We start from the raw sequence: 21,233 nt of genomic DNA, 5'->3' as shown, positions 1-21,233 counted from the left end.
TTCATTATTCTTTAATTTAGTTGGTGCTATAATGTAATTATACCATCTTAATGGCTTCTTTCAACATTATCGAAATAATTATGATTGAAGATCGCAACTTATGGATTGTTTTTTTTTTTATCTAAAGTGTATTTAATATATTAATGTCCTGCATATATGAAATAATAGTATACAGCGTTTCTTAAAGTAAATTTTTGTAGGCATTACATCATCATTTACTTGGCTTCTTGGTTTTCTATCGCTTAGTTTCTCAACAACAATTTGCAGCGTCTGCGCGCCGCCCAAGTGATTAAACAAGGCCAACTTCACAACAGCGAATTTTTTGACAGTTACATTCTTCTTTTAAATTGTTTTCATACACGAACAGTTGAATGAAAGTGCTTTGCCACCTAATCTCAAAATAGTATTTATTCTGCTTGTAATATAGCCATTTCCGAATGTAAAATTCGTGCCCATGTGTACGGTAATATTATCATATAAAAATGTCAACATGGCTGGTTTTTATAGATTGTATGAGGGAACGCGCCCGCGCCGCGTGAGTGAGTCGTTTGAGGCTGCTGTTAATGTTTATATAAGCCATTGAGAGCTGCATGCGTTTAACGTATAATGGATAAACTACATACAGGGATTTCTTTATAAAAAAATTAAATAATGCATGCACGTGGAACTGTTATAGGTAAAGTGGACCATTGACGAAACCAAGAGTTCTTTCACAATTCACATGATATTCTTTAATATAATTACAAAATATGAATTAAGGTGTAATGAACACACTGTTCAGCTTTTAGTAAGGATTATTAGTTATAGGTCCGTATTAATAATATAGATGCAACCTTATATAAAACAAAATAAGCAACACAGTTTCGTTCTGAAGCGTGATATCAGCTGAGACGCTGTCAAATTAAAGTCAGTATGTTAAGGCCTTCTCTATTTAATAAACAGAAATCATATGAGATGTTATACTTCTTAATTCATAGCATTTGACGGATTTTGACAGCCGAGTGTTGTTTAACAATGCCGACTGCGCTGAAAACAAGCTAAAATGACAACTTGATTTTTGTTCTTTATATAACTATTTGAGATTCTAAGATCTCAAAGTTGGGATTGATGTATTAATACGGCTCTTAGTAAGTTTCATAGTTGAGATGTCGTTGATTTGAGGGTGACAAGTTGATACCAGTTGCGTAGAAGATTAAATTCTACAAATTCGTTTCAACATTACATAAATAATAATCTTGGAAATATGACCTTCGTATAGTTAGGTAGTACTAATGTGTTATTGAATAATAAATACGAAGAAATAAGTAATGTAAATAATGTTTTTGAAGACCAGCAGTGTTGTAAGGCAGTACGTTTACCTTTCTGAGGTTATTCGACTCGTTTATAAACATAAAAACAATTATTTTACGAGAACAATGAGCTTCCTGCAAGCATCTTCCTGTATGTATTGAAATGATACAGGTTTATAATAATCGTTATTTAGTAGTCATCAATGCGCGTGTGAATTATTTTATTAGATAAAGAAAACATGAAAAGTATTTTTTTATTGACTTGATTTGAGATATAAGTAACATAGTATTTTAACGAATTTAAGAACACCTTGCTTCCATTATTCGTAATTTATATAATCTATTACCAAGCGATCATTTCCGCAAACTTGTCGAAAATTTATTTAAAGAAAAAAACTTTTCTCTTTATATAAATTATTAAAGCGATGATAGTATTATGTTCCTCCTATCAAATAGGAAATTAAATTTCTCCTTATACCATACTATTATTATTCTTATTCCATAAGGAACTTATATTTCGAAAAGACAACCAGGGAAAAATTTGCATTTTTTTCTTTATTTAGCATTTTTGCTATTTCCTAGTTGAAGTTATAAATTCCTGTTCTTATGACTTCCTTACATATTATGTGATAATGCAAGAATTGTTCTAAAAATAAATAAATATTTTAAAGACAATAAATCCTAATTAAAGTGGTGTCACACATCTAACAGATTGTTAAAACGATTTTGTCTCCTATGACCTTGATTGTATGGTAATAAGGTTGTAAAATATATGTTTCTGTACATTTTAAATGCAGATACTATCTATACATGGGCAATTTTAGGCTGAGATCATACACTGTACATTTCCACCAAATGTTATTTCAATTAATTTTGTAAGAATGACATGCATACAAAATTTAAATATTCGTTAAATCGTGCTACGTCGTGTGGTTCCTTATTTCTTAGTGATTAAAATGTATATTCTTGTTGCAAATTACATCAGATATTTTATTTATTTTTGCAGGCATTATACTTACGTAGAATGTAAATTAGGAACACACGTTGTGGGTTCAAAATTTTTCTTAGGAGATCTTAAATTATAACTGATAACAATATGATTTTATTTCAACTTGTTTTTTCTTGCGGTCTCGCTCGCTTAATAGACTTCTCCTAGAATATAGTCATACTGTTTTTTTTAAAGTAAAATAAAACTCACATATTTGACTGAGGTATTGGTATATTTGCGTTCCAAATTTATTCCAGGTCTATTCAGGAGTTTATGAATTTATTTACACGAGCATCAAACGTTAAGTAAAACGCGCAGTGAGCATGATACCTAAAACTATTACATATACATATTCGTATAAAAATCCCGTGTACAAAAACACCGTAGTAATGTTTTAGGACTAGTTTTGAATGTTAATAATTCTGTATAAAATGTATGTGGTTTCCAAGTGTACCATGTCTAGACAAAAGGGTCAATGATTGGCGTGTGACACCGCTGCACTATAAATAAATAATTACAAGCATGATGGAAACATCGTCGTTGAGTACTTATGATACAAGATTCACGCAAATTAGTTACAGCCTTGTGTTTTATTACATACAATATAATATTTGACTTTAATGACTGCACGTAATGTCATCATAATGATATAAGTTATTTTCGTGTCTTCATATTCTAGCATTGTTAACACTTGAACGTGTGGTTGGCGCAACCCCCTTTTGACGAGTCTTATAACTATATGACTTGGTTTTCACGGTCGACTGCCAGCCTGACGTTTCCCAGTGGTGAAAAACTCCTGGAGTTATTTTATATAACGTCTGTATTATAATATTGTTAGTTTGTTGTATGTCCTTATTAATATCAAATAATACTCTCAGTATGTTATGTTGAAAATAAACAACAAATAAAACTGTTTAATTATATTACCGCATAATTTAAATAATTATTATTTAAATTATATTTAAGTAAATATAATATGTAATTGTTTAGATTACTAGTTTTTGCTCACGGCTTCGCTCGTGTGAAGGAATTTTCCAGCATAAAAGTCCCGCTATATATTTTCCGGACATAGAAAGTAGCCTATATACCTTTCAGGGTCTTGAACTATCTCCATACCAAAATTTATAAAAATCCGTTCAGTACCTAGATTTTGAGAAAATCGATAACAAATAGATAAATAGAAAAGGGGATTTTGTTTTATAATATGTATAGACATATTTTGTGGACAGTATTTTATTTCCAAAGCCTTGTTAAAAATTAGAAATAAACAAAAATACTTCGTACTTCACACTCTCAAGTACTGTTGTCGATTGTAATAGAAACTCATATTTGTATATTGTGTTATGTGTATAGTATTTAGCTCGCTACTAATTGTCACACGTACAATAACGGCTAGAGCAACGTACGCCTTAATCACCCTTGAACGAAGAGTCTTCCCTTGAGGATGACTTTTAAGTAGTTCAAGGAACACTTTTTATAGAGTGTAAATTGTGCTATTTAATCTGTGACTAAGTAAATAGTTTTGACTAGCCATGTTTAGTGAGTAGCAGCATAGTAGCTATTTGGTTCAGGATATTAAGAATATGTTATAACATTTTTGAATTTAAGTAGGTGGAGTCAATTCTATTAATTTATGGGTACAAATAATTAGCAAAATAAAATAATTACATAAACAAGGCACGACTTCCACTCTTAGGTTTCGAGTTCGAATCCCGGTTTGAACAGAGACATTAAATTATCAGCCCGAAGTCTGGAATTTGTGCTCGCTAGGGCCATAAGCGCGCCCCTTATCATCCTTGGACGAAATACACATGGTGGAAAGATGATGAAATAGTTGCCTCTTTGGGGATGTAAGGCGTACCTACGCGTGTATTATAGGAAATATTGTCTTATCAAATCTCAGCCACGCCATGCGCACTGTATCATCCTTCGATAAAAAGAATTGGGTTAGTCATACTTCATTCCTTTCCTTACTTTTATTATAATTTTAGTCACTTCCCTTGTTCAATGATATGACGTTCTGGATAGCGCATGACATGTGACTCATCACTCATCTCTGAATCCTTACTATATTGCTGTCATTGTCAACACAATTTTCTTTAATTCGAGTCGGTTCCTCTTTAGCGTTTTGGTGTAATTTATCAAAGCAATGACACACGTAGTCGAATATTGTTTTGAGTACTTGTACTATACTATTAAGGTGTGTAAAATATACAATACATATGTACTATTATTGGATATACTGTAGAAAGAAATGTTTTAAAAATTCCCCTGAATACAAACTTAAACTTATACAAAAGTCAACAGTGAAAATGTATATTGATTACACTAGGAAGTAAGAGCCTTCAATGAGTAATACGAAGAGGCAGCTGACCTTGAAAAAACAGATGTTAACGTAAGAAGATCGTATAAAGGCACTAGTAAAATGGATATATTGTTTCATTTAAGCCATTTTTTGAAAACACATTATTATATTTTGGTTTTCAAATATTTGGTTCTGGGTTTTGTACAGAACGCAACGTGTTAACAAGACGCGCATTGCCTTGATTAATACTTCCCATTCGCACAGATTCTAGGCCTTTGTGGCATGCACACCGAATCTCGCGGCGCGGCGCGGCGTCACACGCGTCTCCCGTCACGGCCGATATGGTCACCGTCGCTTCACACTCACTTCACGGAACGGTAATGTGCATCGCTCTTTATCATTTAAGCCAATAAGCAGACTTGGAAGGTTACTGAGACAACTGTTGGACTATTGTTCAACTGGCCCAGGCGCTTGAAGCATTTTTTAAGTGAAATCAATTAAAGCACTATGAGGAATTACAGGGATAGTCAAGAAACGTAATCATTAATAAGGTTGTATCTACTTGAAAACTATAACTAAAACGCGTTGAGAGCCGGACTTAGCACCTTTCTCGTAATATGCTATCATTAGACCAAGGAATGGTTTCAAAACTAAGTACTTACATTACTCTAATGTAATAAAATATGAGTACATATTAACTGCAGTACATTAAATTCATAATACTATTATGTTAAGGCCTAATTCGCACGTACAACTTGACAATGACATTAGAACTACGAAAAGGACTCGTCTGTGGAGAATAGCAAATAAGTATGGAATCGATCGTAGTACTCACACGTTCGAGCCATTATATCGATTATGACGACAACCGGATTCCATTGAATATCACATACATAATAATTAAGTATTAAAAAACTACAAAAAAATAATTATCGCAAGTCCAAATTGAACGCCATTCACATGCTCAAATAATTAGTCGAATGCGATTTTTGATTTTGTATACGGTTTTAACTGACTTATTTTGCATGCTTATTAGGGAGAAGGGAAACAAAGTGCGACATCACGGTATACTCTAATATCCGGTATAGCGGTAGTTTTAATTATTGTCTGAATAGTCACTAGTCAATGTGTGGTCTCTAACTCACAAACAAGACAAGACCGTGATCGTATAATTGATACGGCGACGATCTACTACAAAAATAATCAATATCTTTTTATAGTTATATTGTAGTGCGCGAGAGTTAAGCAAAGAAAATAGCAATGATTGTAACGGTAAATACCTAGCACGATAGTTAATTCCAAGAATAATGTCAACCAACAAAGAACGTTCTGGCTATCGATGGTCGGTATTATTTTTCATGGTGTTAAGTATTTGCATTGATTTAATTAATTATAATCCATGAGTATGAATTAATGCAATTCCATTACATATATTTGTTGCTAGAGTTAAAAATAAACAAAGATTTAGGTAGTACGTAAGTATCACTTATAACTAAGAGCGGTAGAATTAAATAAGTCACTTCACGATTTGAAATTTAGAAAATAAAATTCGGCCTATATAAACTCATTGTAAGATATTAAAAATTTTTGTGCATTTGTCATATATTTAGTGCGTAATATAACAAGTTTAATTCACATCTACCTTTTTACTTCACGTTATAAGTAATTCTGACAACATAAACAACCTCAATGCAGGAGTAAATGTGCCAAATCTTAAAACAAGTACTTTAAATCCAGAAGGATTGATAATGATAAAAATCGTGAAACATAATTGCATCGCACGTGTTTCGTTATAACTGCTGATGGTTTTACAAATCGATATCGATATGCATGCACACGCCGCGGCAAGTGAGGACGTCGTCTTTTTGTACTGCAATGCTGTAATCTTTTTGCGAGTTAAATTTATCATTACATACCACCACTTAGAGTTCAGAGAATCGGTATTTTTTACTCTTATTCCCCTTATCAAGTTTTTTGCATGTAAATGTAAGTTTGCATAACGTCTGGGGTCATTAACATACCACACGATTCCTTGGTTCCCTTTGATGTCATAACATAAATAATGTATTAGTTAGTCATTGATCATGTGTTTCTTAATAATGTTGAATGACTATAAATTGATGCATAACAGGAATTGCGTTTTTTATTTAATAAGTGTGTTGTTGTAATGTAGGCCATGCGTTGTGGTCGTGACCCACAGGGACTTGAATACAATAATAAAAACCCTTAAAGATTAAACGCAGGTATTATTTTTAATTGACCGTGGATTATACGTAAAACTGTAGTAACCTTGACAATGGTTACTATTCTATATTTTATATTAATTTGCCTGAAGTTCAATTCAGCTTGCACAGCAGGCGTCCAGTTAGCCTGATGGTTAGCGGTCACTGCCCTTTCATGAACATTGGCATTGCGAGGGGCAAAGCTAAGACAATTTTTTAAACGTCATTTAAAGGAAGAAAGTCAGCGATGAGATGCGCTTAAGAAACAACGAAGCAAGGAGTCAATTTCATAATTAGCGCTACTTACTGTGGTACGGACAAACGTTATACCCGCAACGTTCTTATTAGACTAGATTTTTTCCAGGTGAGTTGGGTGCACCAATTCTTCAATAATATACGTCCATATAAAATATAATAGGATTTTAATATTTTTTTTTTATTTAGTGTTACAGTGTCTTAGCGTTGTAAGTGATGATGCCAAGTTTTATACATCATAAAACAGGCTGAATTTATCCGATAGAGTCTATCTGATTGGTACTGGTGTTTCACTAAAATCTGGAATAAGGTGACTGTTTATTTTGCTTTTATATTATTAAATAAGATTACATTTTCTTGGAAAATTAAAGTTGAATTTCTTATTTCTTGTTTCAGTAGATTCATACTTGAATTCCAGAATAAGGCAGAGTTCTGTGGATTACATGCTCAACTATTCAGAATAATAAGTCTGCTGTCTGGATACTTTAAGAAATTTTAAAATGTACAGGAATATATTTCGAATAAGAATTTCTGCCGAAAACGTGATAGTGGTATCAGTCACCTAGTTAAAACATGTAATTATTATTCTCTTGCTTCTGTATGAGTACAGTGTGAAAAAAGGAAACTGTTATTTTATAACAATTTTACATGTAGGGTAATTATAACTAAAATGTTTTTGTATAATATACATACATAAAATTTTAATGAAATAATTGAGAGGCATTAAATGCATCTTCAAATGTTAATTCGGTACAGGTAAAATGAATAGATAACAATCTTTACATTCGACAATCCCACCTGCCCGTATTGGGTCAGTAATTTATAATGAACTTTAATATTTGTTTAATTCGTATCTTATACAGATATTTAAATACAACTTGCATAAAATATAAACAATGACGAGTGTAATAGGTTATATCTATCTATACATATTATAAAACAAATCCCCATTTCCTGTCTGTTTTCGATTTTCTCAAAATCTGCTGAACTAATTTTTATGAAATGTTGTATGGCGATAGTTTGAGGCCCAGGGAGGGATATTGGCTACTTTATATCCCAGGAAAATCAATAGCGGGACTTTTATCCCGGAAAACTCATTCAAGCGGGAGAAGTCGCGAGCTATAACTTGTCTTTTTATAATTTGTATACATTTTGTCTATGTTTCAAAATAGATGTAGACAAGATTCAGAATAATATGTTAAATATATAAAATACTTATATTTTAAAATTAATATAAAATAAAATGCTTATATTTTATATATTTATTATATTATTTTTGATTATAATATTTTTTGATGTTGTATTGATTTGGTGATGATTAATTGATGTTTATGAATTATTTGGTAAAATGTTTCATCTTTCAAAAAAAATTTCGATATCACGTATAATAAGATTTTTGTTTCTGTGTTGTTATTTGCAATCATAATATTTTAAATAAATTCCGAAAACTGAGAAAGCATAATTTGTCGATTCGAATTTAAACAGCTTGCTGTATAATAATCTGCAGTGGTAGTAAGGTTTTGAACTCAAATTTGTAAAATCAGGAGTTAACGTGTTTTTAATTGATCGTATTAGGGATTATGGTTGGGGCAGGTTTGCGATGCCGTATACTTAATCCTAAAGTGCTGGTACGCATATGGGTATGCAGAGGAGGGGCTGGGTGCTCCACAGCCATCCCAGAATTACGTGATGCACACACAGGAGTTTGATACAACCCACTACTGCATTAATTATTAAAACTAACAAAATTAAGAAATATACATAGAAGTATTTTTTTTATCTAGGCCACTGGCCCCGGCTGAATACTTACGCTCATGCTGGTACGTGGTAATTAATATTATGTAATTATAGTTAAATTGGACACATAAACTTGTTAGTAAAGTTTTCGAGATTTAATTATCACGTTTGATTAATGTTAGTATTAAAAAGCGTTGGCATTGCGGTCCCATATTTAACTGGGCCATATATGTATATATATAATAATATGTTTAACATGGTGTCATGTAATGATAACTACATTGTATTCCCAAGTTTTTTTTTTGATTTGTATTGTATAAGATGATCTACACTTCCATAGAAACTTACTTCTACCTAAATATTAGCATATCACCCAGGAAATTGCAACCACAAACAAAAAGTAAACGTCAAACAGTCGGGAATGCAGTAAAAAACAAGTTTGAAGTATTGGTGGATGCGTTATGTCGAATGGGTCCAAAGTCTCATCTTGAATTGGTTAATGACAGTCCGGTTCCTGTGTTGTACGAGACGGTTATCGAAGTGCCGCCGTCATCGGCCACATTACCCAATGAGAATCTACCGAATAACAATTACCCGGAAAGTACGTTTATACTGAGTTCCATAGGTAACATTCCGCTATCAAATATTATAGTCTAATGGTGTAAGTAAAAAACAAAAATTGGAGACGATCCCTATAGACGTCTGAATGTGTGTAAATGCAATAATTAAAATACAATACGCAGACGTTAAACGATAAGGTCCAACAAAAAACAAGAAGACGGTTAATTTTAGAAACAATATTCAATTTGTTAATTAATTTCTTTTAACACGTAGAAGTCTTGTGCAATGTGATAATGAAAGAGCGGATACATCGTACTTTGACAATAATTGTGTGAAAGCGTGTTAATTTCCTTTGTTATTTGCGTATATAAAAGTGGTGACATTTAAAAAGAAAATATTTGCATTTCACACATTAATCCTCGTTTCGGAGAATCAAGGATTATGCGCAAAAGGATACATGCATCATGAGATATTTTACTTTGTGATTACCATTAAGTTGCCGAGGTTTAGTGGGAAATAATTTAAATGGTATCGTGAAATTCACATAAATAAATATTATCTGCATCTTTGTCGATCTCATTTCCAAAATAAAAAATAGCTTCAGCGTAAAATGCACTTATTGCGCTTCTGTCTAAGCCTGTCGGAGATGAAACGTTTGAGTATGATTTTATGATATTTTAACTACACGATGCGATGTTATTTTCACATGAGGATATTTGTAATGTTTGTTTTTAGTACCACTTATATTAAGGAAATAATTATTGCTTATTTACATTTATCGTTTCTACTAAGCCGTGTTAAAAGAAACTACTCGTAAGTTTTTTGCTCTACCGTATATAGCAAATGATTACTTATACCACGTATTATACTAACAGATGTTATAATATGGTCAATAGGTACATACTTACTTTAGCAGTCTCGTGTATATTGTCACATGTATTTTTTTTCAATTCCAATTTTAAATGTTCTTTATTGGAAATTCTCGGTTCTCTTAATAATATTTTTTTAATTTTAATATATAATTAAGAAAATAATATTTCATAAAAAAGTTGCTGGCTAAGAAAGTTGGCTGATGCTTCTAACAAAATTATAAATGCATAATTTCATGAAGATATTCGGATGTTGTCCGAAGTAAATGCAAAAGCTGCTGAATGGATTTCAATTAAATTTGGAACACAGATAGATTATGTTACTTTAACTATTATAGGTTACTTTCAATTACGAAACTACCGGAAGTTTAAATTGGAACATCGTTACTGTCATTAAAACCTAAAACTTGTACAAACCACGCGAACGTAAGTAATAGATAATTGCAATATTGATGTAGCAAAAAGTATTAAAACTACGCCGCATGTATAATGTCAGAGACATCTTTATTTTGGGATGGACCTATAAAATTCGATGTGTTTGAAATGCTATTCTGAGCCCTGACAAATAATTGTATGTTCAACAGATATTCGTATCGTTGTTGGTATTGAATATAAATTGCATACTACAAAAGCCTTTTTGTATCGTCTATCATGATTGTGTTTAATGCATCATCATTGGATAATCTCAGCGGAACACCGGTTAAATAGTCGACAAAGAATTACTTGTCACGTACTTTATTAGGGACTGGAATGACCATTGAAGAAGGTATTACTTGATTTTCGCACTTGCTTTTGCTTACGACATCTCTCGCGTTTCATATCTATAACGATATGCAAGTTGTATTGTAATTTTTAAAAAGAAAGATACCCTATATTACGGTAATCTGTGTGTCGGATATTAAAAAACATGTTTTTTTTTTATTTATATCCTTTATTATTATTTTTTACAGAGGATAAACTTACAATTGACGCCATAGAACCAAAAGAAAATCTTAGGCCCAGGCGAATATAATAAATTATTTAAAAATAAAATAACACACCCACTGCTTGTCATTGTTCTGAGACATCCACACTGCGTTGGCAGCCAGTACTGACATCAGATGTCAAATCACTTTCATGATATAATTTAATATTTTCTAAAAACTCTGTAAACAATATCCAATTTATTTTCTTACAATAAGTATTATACGGTTTACAGTTTAGCTAAATGAAGTTTTATTTTAGAGATGAGATCGACAAAGTTGCAAATAATTCATTTATCCGTTACCGCCTGTTAGTCTGTAGGTAAGTTAGCAATTTAGGTGACACCGAAATGCATAGATGCAATTGATAGATACTGAGGTTCTCTATGGGTTTGCTTCCGTTGGTCCATCGATAGCGTTAGATAAGTAAACGTAATAACCAATGAATGTTGTTGCACGAGGAAGCCATCATCAAACATTCTTAAAATACTAACAGATAGCTAAACCAACTCTACTCTTAATTATAGGCGACAATATATTACCTGTAGGTACAATATGTCGTATTAATACAATTGCAATACGTAAATACATATATAATATAATATCGGCGGTTGGCAGGCTCATTGACTTATGCGATATTGACTTTTATACATATTTGGATTCAGCAGTTTTTCCCCGTTTTCTTTAAGCTAGTCTCAATTTTTCGAAAAATATATCGCTTAACTCAATTTGCCTGCCAACCGTCGATATGTAAATTAAAATGGACATTCGAAATAAATAATCCACAAGCTGTGAAAACATTAAACAATTATGAAAGCCGATAACTTACAGTCTAAATCGTAACTTGGTTTGGACGAAATCATTTAACAAGAAGATAGATACATAGGTTGTTGCTTTCGTTCACTGAGTTCGGTCTTACAGAGAAATCTGGTTCAAATTCTTAAAGGACCCCGAGGGATAAAATACCTGTCCAAGCTAGGCGCCAAGTAATGAGCGTGCTATTTATAGTCACAATACGTCAGTATAAAATAAACAAAATAATAATTACTTATAGTATAAAACTCGTTTGTAGGGGGTAAATGCACTTAGGAGCAGGTAATATAAGTGTAGCCTTGCGAAAATAGATTAGAAAGACTACATAGCAGGTATTCGGTCTAGTTTTTGCATTCAAATACATAATGCTGTGTGCAATTATGTTTTGTTTTATAAACATCTATAATTGATGTAACGTAAATCAGGTTAAGAAGTTTTAATATTGGTTACTTGGGTATTGGATTATTTCAACAAAAATTATGATTATAATAAATGTCAATTCCACAAATTTTAAGATGTCTTTAGTAACTGTATAATTCCTAAATTAACTCTGAAATTCCCACTGACGTATATTTTACCACATATATCGATGGAAATCCCAATGTTTTCTGTAGGTTATTTTAATTTTAATCTTGACTGGTGACAAAACACTAGTTTGCATGATGCAACGAGAACCGTTAAAGGGGTATAACTAATATATTGTTGTGACCTTAAAGGATGGTGAGCGGTATTGAAATGTCTTTGTGTAGGGTCTTTAATTAAAAGCCAATTAAGAGTAGAGGATAGATCTGCATATTTTAACGGAATACTATGCTGATGTTCATTGGAAGATAGAGTTGACTGCGACTTTGTTCTTGTTAAAGTTCCTTCTTGTGTTAAAAAGTATGTTATAGCACTTAGGAAAATTGCATATTCTTAATAATAACAATATTTTCTTTATGACTATAACATATGATAAAAAAAGGTTTTCTGTTTTATAATAAGTGTCATATTTGATGATAAATAATAACAAATTACAATAAGCTCTGAGCTGTGCTGTCCTGCTCGCAGAACAGAGATACGTGTTTAGGACTATGAACAGATCGAGATTAATAAGTACGATTGTAAACCGATCGACACTCATTATGATGGTATAAGGAAACTTATTAAGTAAACGCGGAAATCGACCGCCACGTGCCAGCTAGCTTAGGCTTGCGTAGTAAAAAATAATTGACTTAGTACATGTCGTGGCAATTGTATTTTTAATAAATTACTTAAATGTTTTTATGACACGTAAATATTCGTTTCATAAGTATTAGTTTTGTGACGTTCTTATAGTCTCATAGTTCGTTGGTAATGTATGTAGCTTTCAAAGGTCTTGTATGCCATATTTTCATTCCACCTTACTCTGTAATATTGTCTTTAATATGGAGTCCTTTGTTTACGCATAGACACTTAGTGTTGTAGGAATGGAAATATGCATGGATTATTAGGTATTATTTATAAAGTTATAATAATAATTTCGATTTTCAAATCAATTTAATGTCCACATTAGGCAGTGCCAGTCTCGTACACATCGGATTTAATTCCACAAGTGTATATAAACTATATCCTAAATAAACAATTATTATTCTACAGTATAGGTTTGTGTAATGTATGTTGAAATGGTTTAAAAGCGTGTAAAATACATTCGTGTTTCACTCGAAAAGACCCGTAAAATCCCTAATCGTTTCAATTCAAGAAACATTGCCGTAGATTGATTGACAAGAATAAATAATCCTTGCAAATTGATTCTCGTTAATTCTCAACGAATGATGAAGCTATTACTATAATTAATTTGGGATACGTGGTGACATTTCTTTTAGTACAGATAAGAACCGACATATATTTCAAGAGCAAAATACAAGGAAGAATGTGTCAGGGGCCAGAGGTCAGGGTAACCGATTGAATTTAAAGTTCACAAAAGAGCAGTTAAGAACGTTCACGTTTGATACATAGTGTGCATATTATCTTGTTTACATTGTCATATCCTCAATAGAAGATTTGGAAGTGCCAGAGTCATGCAGCATTTTAAAGTTGCTGTTTATTGGTAGTTATAATATTGGCATTTAAATACGGGTAAGGTATCGTGTTGACGCTGTCAACTTTGAAATTGTTTCAGAAAATTTTGCAACTGTCAGTTTTATAGTAGTCTCTTATGTCTCGGCAACACATTAATAGCGTCTGCGCTGCGCCTAACGATTCATAACGAGGTATACTATCTTGGATAACTTATTGTTACTCTACTATCGACATCATGCAGACCACAAATGTATTTACATTTCGATATTTTTAATTGCTCTTGCTATCGTAAATAGTGTCAGAAGCAAGTCATTTTGTTTATAATTAATTTAGTTTGAAGCAGGTTACTTTAACAACCGGTTTGGTTTTATTGAGTTATCAATTTTGTTTATGGATTTAGAAAGTTTTTATCTATTGTACAATACAACATCTTTGTGCAATCAATGAAGGGAATTTGGAACAACCTTCTAGGTAAAACGTTGAGAAAATTTCTTAGTATTTTGTAATATTTGTATTCTTCGAAATTTGTTGTATATATTTTTCCTATTGAACTTATTAAAATATTAAAGGCAAACTCCATGAAATATCATGAATAAGATTCGAAAAGTTGTAACTATAATAAAATTTTAGAGTTATTTTATTTCATGTACAAGAAAGTTTGAGATGACCAATGAAAATTATTTTGTGAGACTATATATACTAAGACTATATTATACTAAGATTCAGTAATAAGTTGCTAATAAAATATGAGCTAAATGTGCACAATGCCCTACAAATTACACAGTAAGGTAGAAGAGAATAGAGTGCAAATTACTTAGTTATTGCGTTTACACCAGCGAGTCACAAACGAGTACATCGTGCAGCTCATTTTAATTAAAAAATGCTCGACTTCCGTCCAAATATCAAAGGAGTTGAGTTCGCTTTGTCAACCTTTTACAAAATATTGCAGAGTTTTGTTAGGTTTTAGGCCGAATCCACCACAGTATCATGCAGTTATATTCCCACTCTGGTAGAATAGTCGCTTTTATGTTGTAGACTACTCTCTTGCTGTATAATTTAGTGTAAGTTAGGTTCTAGCAGTTGATGCGTTTCACAAGTCTTATGGAGTAAATACCCTTGTGTCGTTTTACGTTGAACATTATTTTTAGTCCGAATGTAGTCACGATCATAATACATAGTTATTAATAGCAGGCCTTGTTAATAATTATTTCACTACATGATCATAACTTGATAAGAGTTTCATCTCTTTTAGTAAATTATTCGCAGCAGGTAAGGATGAAAAAATGATGATCAGGTATATACCAAATAAACTATTAATGGCAGTGTATCATAATATAAAATCTATCCATCATAGCATATGATATTAATGAAGTTGTAGTTCGTTCGAAGTTGTAGTATTATGTCGTGATAAACTGTACAGTAAACAGCGTGGATCAGACATATTATTGGATACATAAATATTTGTTTGCAAGTCAAAAACGATATCTAAATATTGTAAAATATATCTTGATGTCTGTTGAACTGTAAGTTAATAGAGTACCTTCTTTCAAATTGGTAATATTGTAATTTTGATACAATGACGTCGTATTTTTTATATAAAGTTTACAATACATAATAAGTATGAGGAGCCTGACAGGTGTTAATTTCACTTCTGTGGTCGCTCGCACTTATTTGAATAAACTCTCTGTAAAATTTAATACGTCTGCTTTATCATCTTGGTTTTGTTGCGACAATAATAATTTCTTTGTTCGTTTGTATACCATATTTAGGCAAGAAAAACGATACATGTAAATAAATACATTCTTTATATAATTCCTTGTTATTATTTGTTAATAAGGCGAAACATAATTAAAACTGAAAAGTTGTTAATAGTAATTTAAATTTAATTTTTCCTTCTATAAAATAAGTGGTAGGTATTTATTGATGTTCTACATATTAATTGATATAAGGAAAGTATTAAGAAAAATAAAAAAGACAGATGAAAAAGAAAGTTACGTAACAATATTTAAATAAAATTATTTCTTTACGTACATTTTTTTTGAGTTGTACTCATTTATGACAATGATGGCTTCACGGAGCTATTATATAGTGGTCATGCTATGTTACTGATGTAAACAAATTTATTTACATTTATCGATTGTTAAAAGTCACTGAAGTACCACACGAGATATTTTTGCAAATAGCCTTGTTGAAAAGGTCAGCATTTGTAACTGGGTTTTTGTGTATTACTATAGATCGTATGTCGGGATTGTAATTTTAATATTCGATTTTTTTTTTCTGATAATAGAGTAGAAGTGACTAAAACGAAAGAGAATCAAATGAATACTTACTTTTCTAGCCGGTCGCCAAGTTTGTCGGACAGATGATTGTCCTTGGGCTTGGTAAGGTCGGAGTCGTAGAGATCCCGCTTGTATCCCCGCCAAAACGTCGGTATCATCCAGATAAACCATGTTTTCGACAGGAAATGTGCTCTTTTGTAATTATTAGTTTTCTTTTCACGATTTTTAGGTGGCACTTTCTGGAAATCGCTCGAATCTTTATTGCCACTGACCATTTTTTATTATTGAATTCCAAAAATATTAAAAATACAGGAAATCGACCGTAATTAATATGCGATTTTTTATTCACACTAAATTATTGTGGTGTGATCAGCATTTTGGTCTTGAGAGTAGTGTTCGCGGTAATGGCGCAAGGGCCGGGATGCGCATGCGCAAAGCGCTTTACTGGTAACGACACGAAGCGAGCGCTAACCTCTGTACTACTGATGGGCGCGCGGGCTGCTTGCAGGTTTATATAAAGCTGATGAGACCCGGCTTAGATGCAGTCAGCACCGGCGCGGCGCGCCGCCCCATCTCCGGCTCTTCGGTGCTGCGCCGTGCCGCGCCCGCGCATCATACTGACGCCAACGGCGTCAAGCTCAGCGATTCTATGAATTACGATCTAAACTAGAAACGCGCATTTAGTTCATGAACATGGCCATTCGTGAGAATTATAAATGTTGGTTTATGCAGTGTTTTTCCTCTTGAAAATAATAATTTATTTAAAATATTAATTTATTTTATATTCTTAGAAACTCTAACGTGGGATTGATTACACATGTAGGTTCATTTATAATGTTCTAAAGGGTTCTAAATTTCATAATTATGTATTTTTTTTATTCTCAAGCTTTATGTAGTCTATCTAAAGTTATGGAACCATATAAAATATTTAAAACTATACCGATAAAGTGAATGCATAGTTAGATTAAATTAAATTTATTTGCATATTTTTATTGAGTTTTTTTTCTGTATTCGTCGGGAGTCTGGAATTTATTAAGCTCGTGTTCTTTCATATAATGTAACGGTATAGGTGTACCTCTGCCTTCTTCTTCGGGGATAAAGGCTTGATACACCGCATAAATAGAAGATGCATAAGACGAATTTAAGGAAGAATTTTATCAATGCCTTCCATTTTCCTTGAAAAAATATATTATTTGCCAACAAAAGTTTATAGTTTTTATAGACTTTTTGAGGGTGATTTGTAATTAATATTACAAATGATGTAAAACAAACACTGAACTTAAAATCACTGATAATTTGCAGCCCTGCGTTATGTTTCATACCTACTTACCTACTTCAAATTAACGGACTAAAAATGATATTACTATTTCGGTGTTTATCTGTTGTCATCTTGGGTCAAATAATCAAGTAGGACACAGTTGATTTAATCAAAGATTACTTCAAGTGAATTATTGATAATCAGTATTTTGATTCATAGTTATGGAAGATTGAAAAAACATAATAAGTATTAAAATTTTAAAATTTTACTTTCCTTACAAAAAGATTAGGTTTTTGTGGTCAATTCATTACTTATATATCTAAGTTATTATGTGAGGCGTAAATAAAATGGTATTGGAAAACCAGGACAGATATGTATAATTTATTATTTCGTGTTAGCGTTATACGATTTTGTAGATGGGTTTAAATTCTTTTTTCCTCGGTGTATCTTAAAAAAAAACCTTTGGGAGACAGTAAGCAAATAAGGCCATTACGTTAATGTGAATGGGATTAAATTAAGTCATTAAAATTGTTGTATTTTTTATGATAAATAAAAATAATAATCACTTTTTCCAATATTGAAATAAAATATTTTAGATTATCTAAATAAAAATTGGCAGGAAACTATCATAGTCTTTTGCATTTAAATGTTGATATTCTCCCGTATTCTCACAGTTTATAAGTTATAATAACTAATAAAAGTTACATCACATTTATTGTTCTTTTCAGCTTTACAAATAAATTGTAATTTATTCGTTATAGTTACTACTCAGACAAAATGATCAACTTTATTGATTGTGTATATAACGAAACACAAGTTAAAAATTATAAAATGAGATTATATTCATAGACTAACTTCGATTAGCTATTTGATATTTTGATATGAATAGTTTAATTTTGTAAAACCTTCAATATAACAATATATTAAAAATAATTAATTGAATTTTGCAAGAATTTGTAACCGTCAGTGATTATTCGTAACCGCACACAATTCTAAACTAGTTTGCAAACAATAATTCTTATATTGACGAGCTTAATATGTATGTGGTAAGCCTTTAGCCATTTATTGTGTATATAAAATTGTTAGTTGTTAATATTTTATACCAACTTTTACTCGATGTTTCGCCCGCGTTAAGGAGTTTTCCAGGACAAAAATTCCGCTATACATTTTCCCACGATAGAAAGTAGTCTTTAAACTTCCTAGGGTCCGAAACTATCTCAATACCAAATTTCATAATAATCCCTTGAGTACATTTTGAGAAAATGATAACATACAGACAGATAGAAAAGGAGAGTTTGTTGTATCATATGTATCTTTAAATGGCTTTGGAGATCATCAGTTCATTTCCTACATAACTAAAGGGTCTTATTTCTGATTTACAATTTAGTATACTGTTGGTGGCTTATTCAAAATATTATAGCCCAAAATAAAACAACTCCGGTATAACGTCACATAGACCTAAATAAAAAGGCCGAATTTTATCGACGCTATATTAATATTAAAATGAGAATGAAAGTTTTATGTAAAACCATAAAATTATACTCAATGACAAAAGGGCGCTGTAAATTATAATGCAATAAAAATATATTATGTCTACAACAAATAAATACACCCTGCAATATATAACCGTGACCTCATATAAAATACGAATCTTACCTTGTGGGTATCAGAAACTACGAAAGACTTTTGGTTCCAAAACACGATCTAAAGTACTTATAAGTCACATAAAAAATTATCCCATCAATTTGCTGTATGTACTTATATATTCATAATGTAATAGAATTAAGGACCAAGTGAAAAAGTTGATACACAATGTTCCAGTGCCATGTGATCGGTGTATTCAATGTTATTATTGCCTGCGTTGGGGTCATCAGTCCGCTCAGCCACAATGCAGCTCGACTACAATATATTATGTAGTCCTATTGACACAGCATGTGATTGCCACGCAATAACTCTTCTCTCCTCAATTTCGACTTACGTGGATTCACGTAAGAAACGTCACTACTTACGTTAAACGTTATGTACGAATAAACGTCGTATCTGATTAAATATTTGATGTCTATTTTGTTTTAAATCTCAGACGATTGGAAATATTGTTGACCATTGGTTATAAGATACACTAAAACTGATCTTTTTTTATAATATTTGCTACGGGCATCCAAACTAAGCTTCGCTTGTATCTCGGCCTGCCTTAATATAGGTTAAAATATAGTAAACGAGCTGTATCCAGGAAACAATGCAAATTTTAGATTTGACTATAATTCATAAATATAATTCTAATGGAAATCAGTTGAACATACTATTAAATTATATATACAAGTGAATTGTGACAAGAGTACGTGATGAATGTAAGAGTTACGTGTTTGGTCAGGTGTGTGTGGGATGGTTGTTGTTATTTTAATTAATGTATTATTTTAATTTTATAATTTATTCTTAGGAAAATGTCGAAAGCGTGCCAAGTCACCTGATACCTTATAATTGTTTTTCACAGGATACCCACAATTTATACCGAAATAGTGGTAATTGTTTAACTTATTGTAACGAGAGACATTAGAGTTTTGTTTACCGGAAAACTCGGAGATCGTACGAAACGCAATAACGAAGCTATTTCATGATGGTTTGCTGGAAGGAGACGGCTATATCACTACTCGGTATTAACCATTCGTAACCAAAGGCATTTTTTATAAAGATTTATATATTCTCAAATGTATTTGTTGAAAGAAAATAAATCTTAATTTATATACATACGTATACGTACACGTATCGGAACCTTCAAAATGCGTTATGTCTGAACAAGTGTCAGCGTTGTATGTCTTGGCGACGTAACATCATCTACCAAGTTGTATTAAGCATTAAATCGTAGGGAAAAAATAAGATCTAGTTGCTAGATGGCATTTGTAAATAACGAATTTTCTTATAGATGACTTTTGCTCTCGTTGGTTCGGCTAACTCCAATTGGTAGCCTACGTCGACGAACGGCATTTCTTGCTATTCGGTTTATCTACTTTAGAGTTTATAAAATGTAATTTCTTGAGGTTTTGCATCCTGGTTGGGTAAAATACAGAACCTTCATCTATCTTCTATACTTGTCTATATACTTATAATAAATCTGTAGAGAGGTCAATTCTGTACATGAAATATATTTCCAAAATAACTATCAGGGGGTAATTAGGGATCGATACTGATGCCAAAAATGCAATTAGTAAAATTTTTGTCTGTCTGTCTGTCTGTCTGTATAACCGTTATAGAAACAAAAACTACTCGGCGGATTTTAACGAAACTTGGTACAATTATTTGTCATACTCCTGTGCTGGTTATAGTATACTTTTCATCACGCTACAATTAATAGGAGCAGAGTAGTGAAGGGAAATGTTGAGAAAACGAGAGAAGTTACTCCATTTTTTAAGCTTCCGTCGCGTGTGCAACCTTAATGGTTACAGCTACACAGAAATCATGTATGACGGAAATGTTCTCCTTAAAATTATGTAAAAAATATTCCACGACAGCATATGTCTATCTTTTATGGTAGACTCACAATAACACGTGTAACTCCCGATAGCTTAGCAGTTCGAAGCTTTCTCATTATATTTGTCTACTCTTACGTTTATAACACTCTCAGTCATCCCTAATTAAAAAGTTAACATTATTAAATATT

The 21,233-nt window shown here is 31.9% G+C and overlaps 1 protein-coding gene across 3 annotated transcripts in view; it reads right to left on the bottom strand.

Moving 5' to 3' along the window:
- Nucleotides 1-16,864, bottom strand: part of LOC115450652 (multidrug resistance-associated protein 4) — a 41,374-nt gene extending 24,510 nt beyond the window's left edge. For 2 of the 3 annotated variants that reach the window (XM_030178708.2, XM_030178709.2), the window contains exon 1: nucleotides 16,372-16,864. In XM_030178708.2, coding sequence (XP_030034568.1) covers nucleotides 16,372-16,595 — 224 coding nt within the window. In that variant the 5' untranslated portion in view covers nucleotides 16,596-16,864. Of the gene's footprint in view, nucleotides 1-16,367 lie in introns of all 3 variants that reach the window. The other variant, XM_037444448.1, reaches the window with a different exon arrangement.
- Between the last annotated feature and the right edge of the window lie 4,369 nt (nucleotides 16,865-21,233).

This window comes from Manduca sexta, chromosome 28 (genome assembly GCF_014839805.1).
Source record: "Manduca sexta isolate Smith_Timp_Sample1 chromosome 28, JHU_Msex_v1.0, whole genome shotgun sequence".
Taxonomy (NCBI): domain Eukaryota; kingdom Metazoa; phylum Arthropoda; class Insecta; order Lepidoptera; family Sphingidae; genus Manduca; species Manduca sexta.
This window is presented reverse-complemented; position numbering and strand designations above follow the sequence as displayed.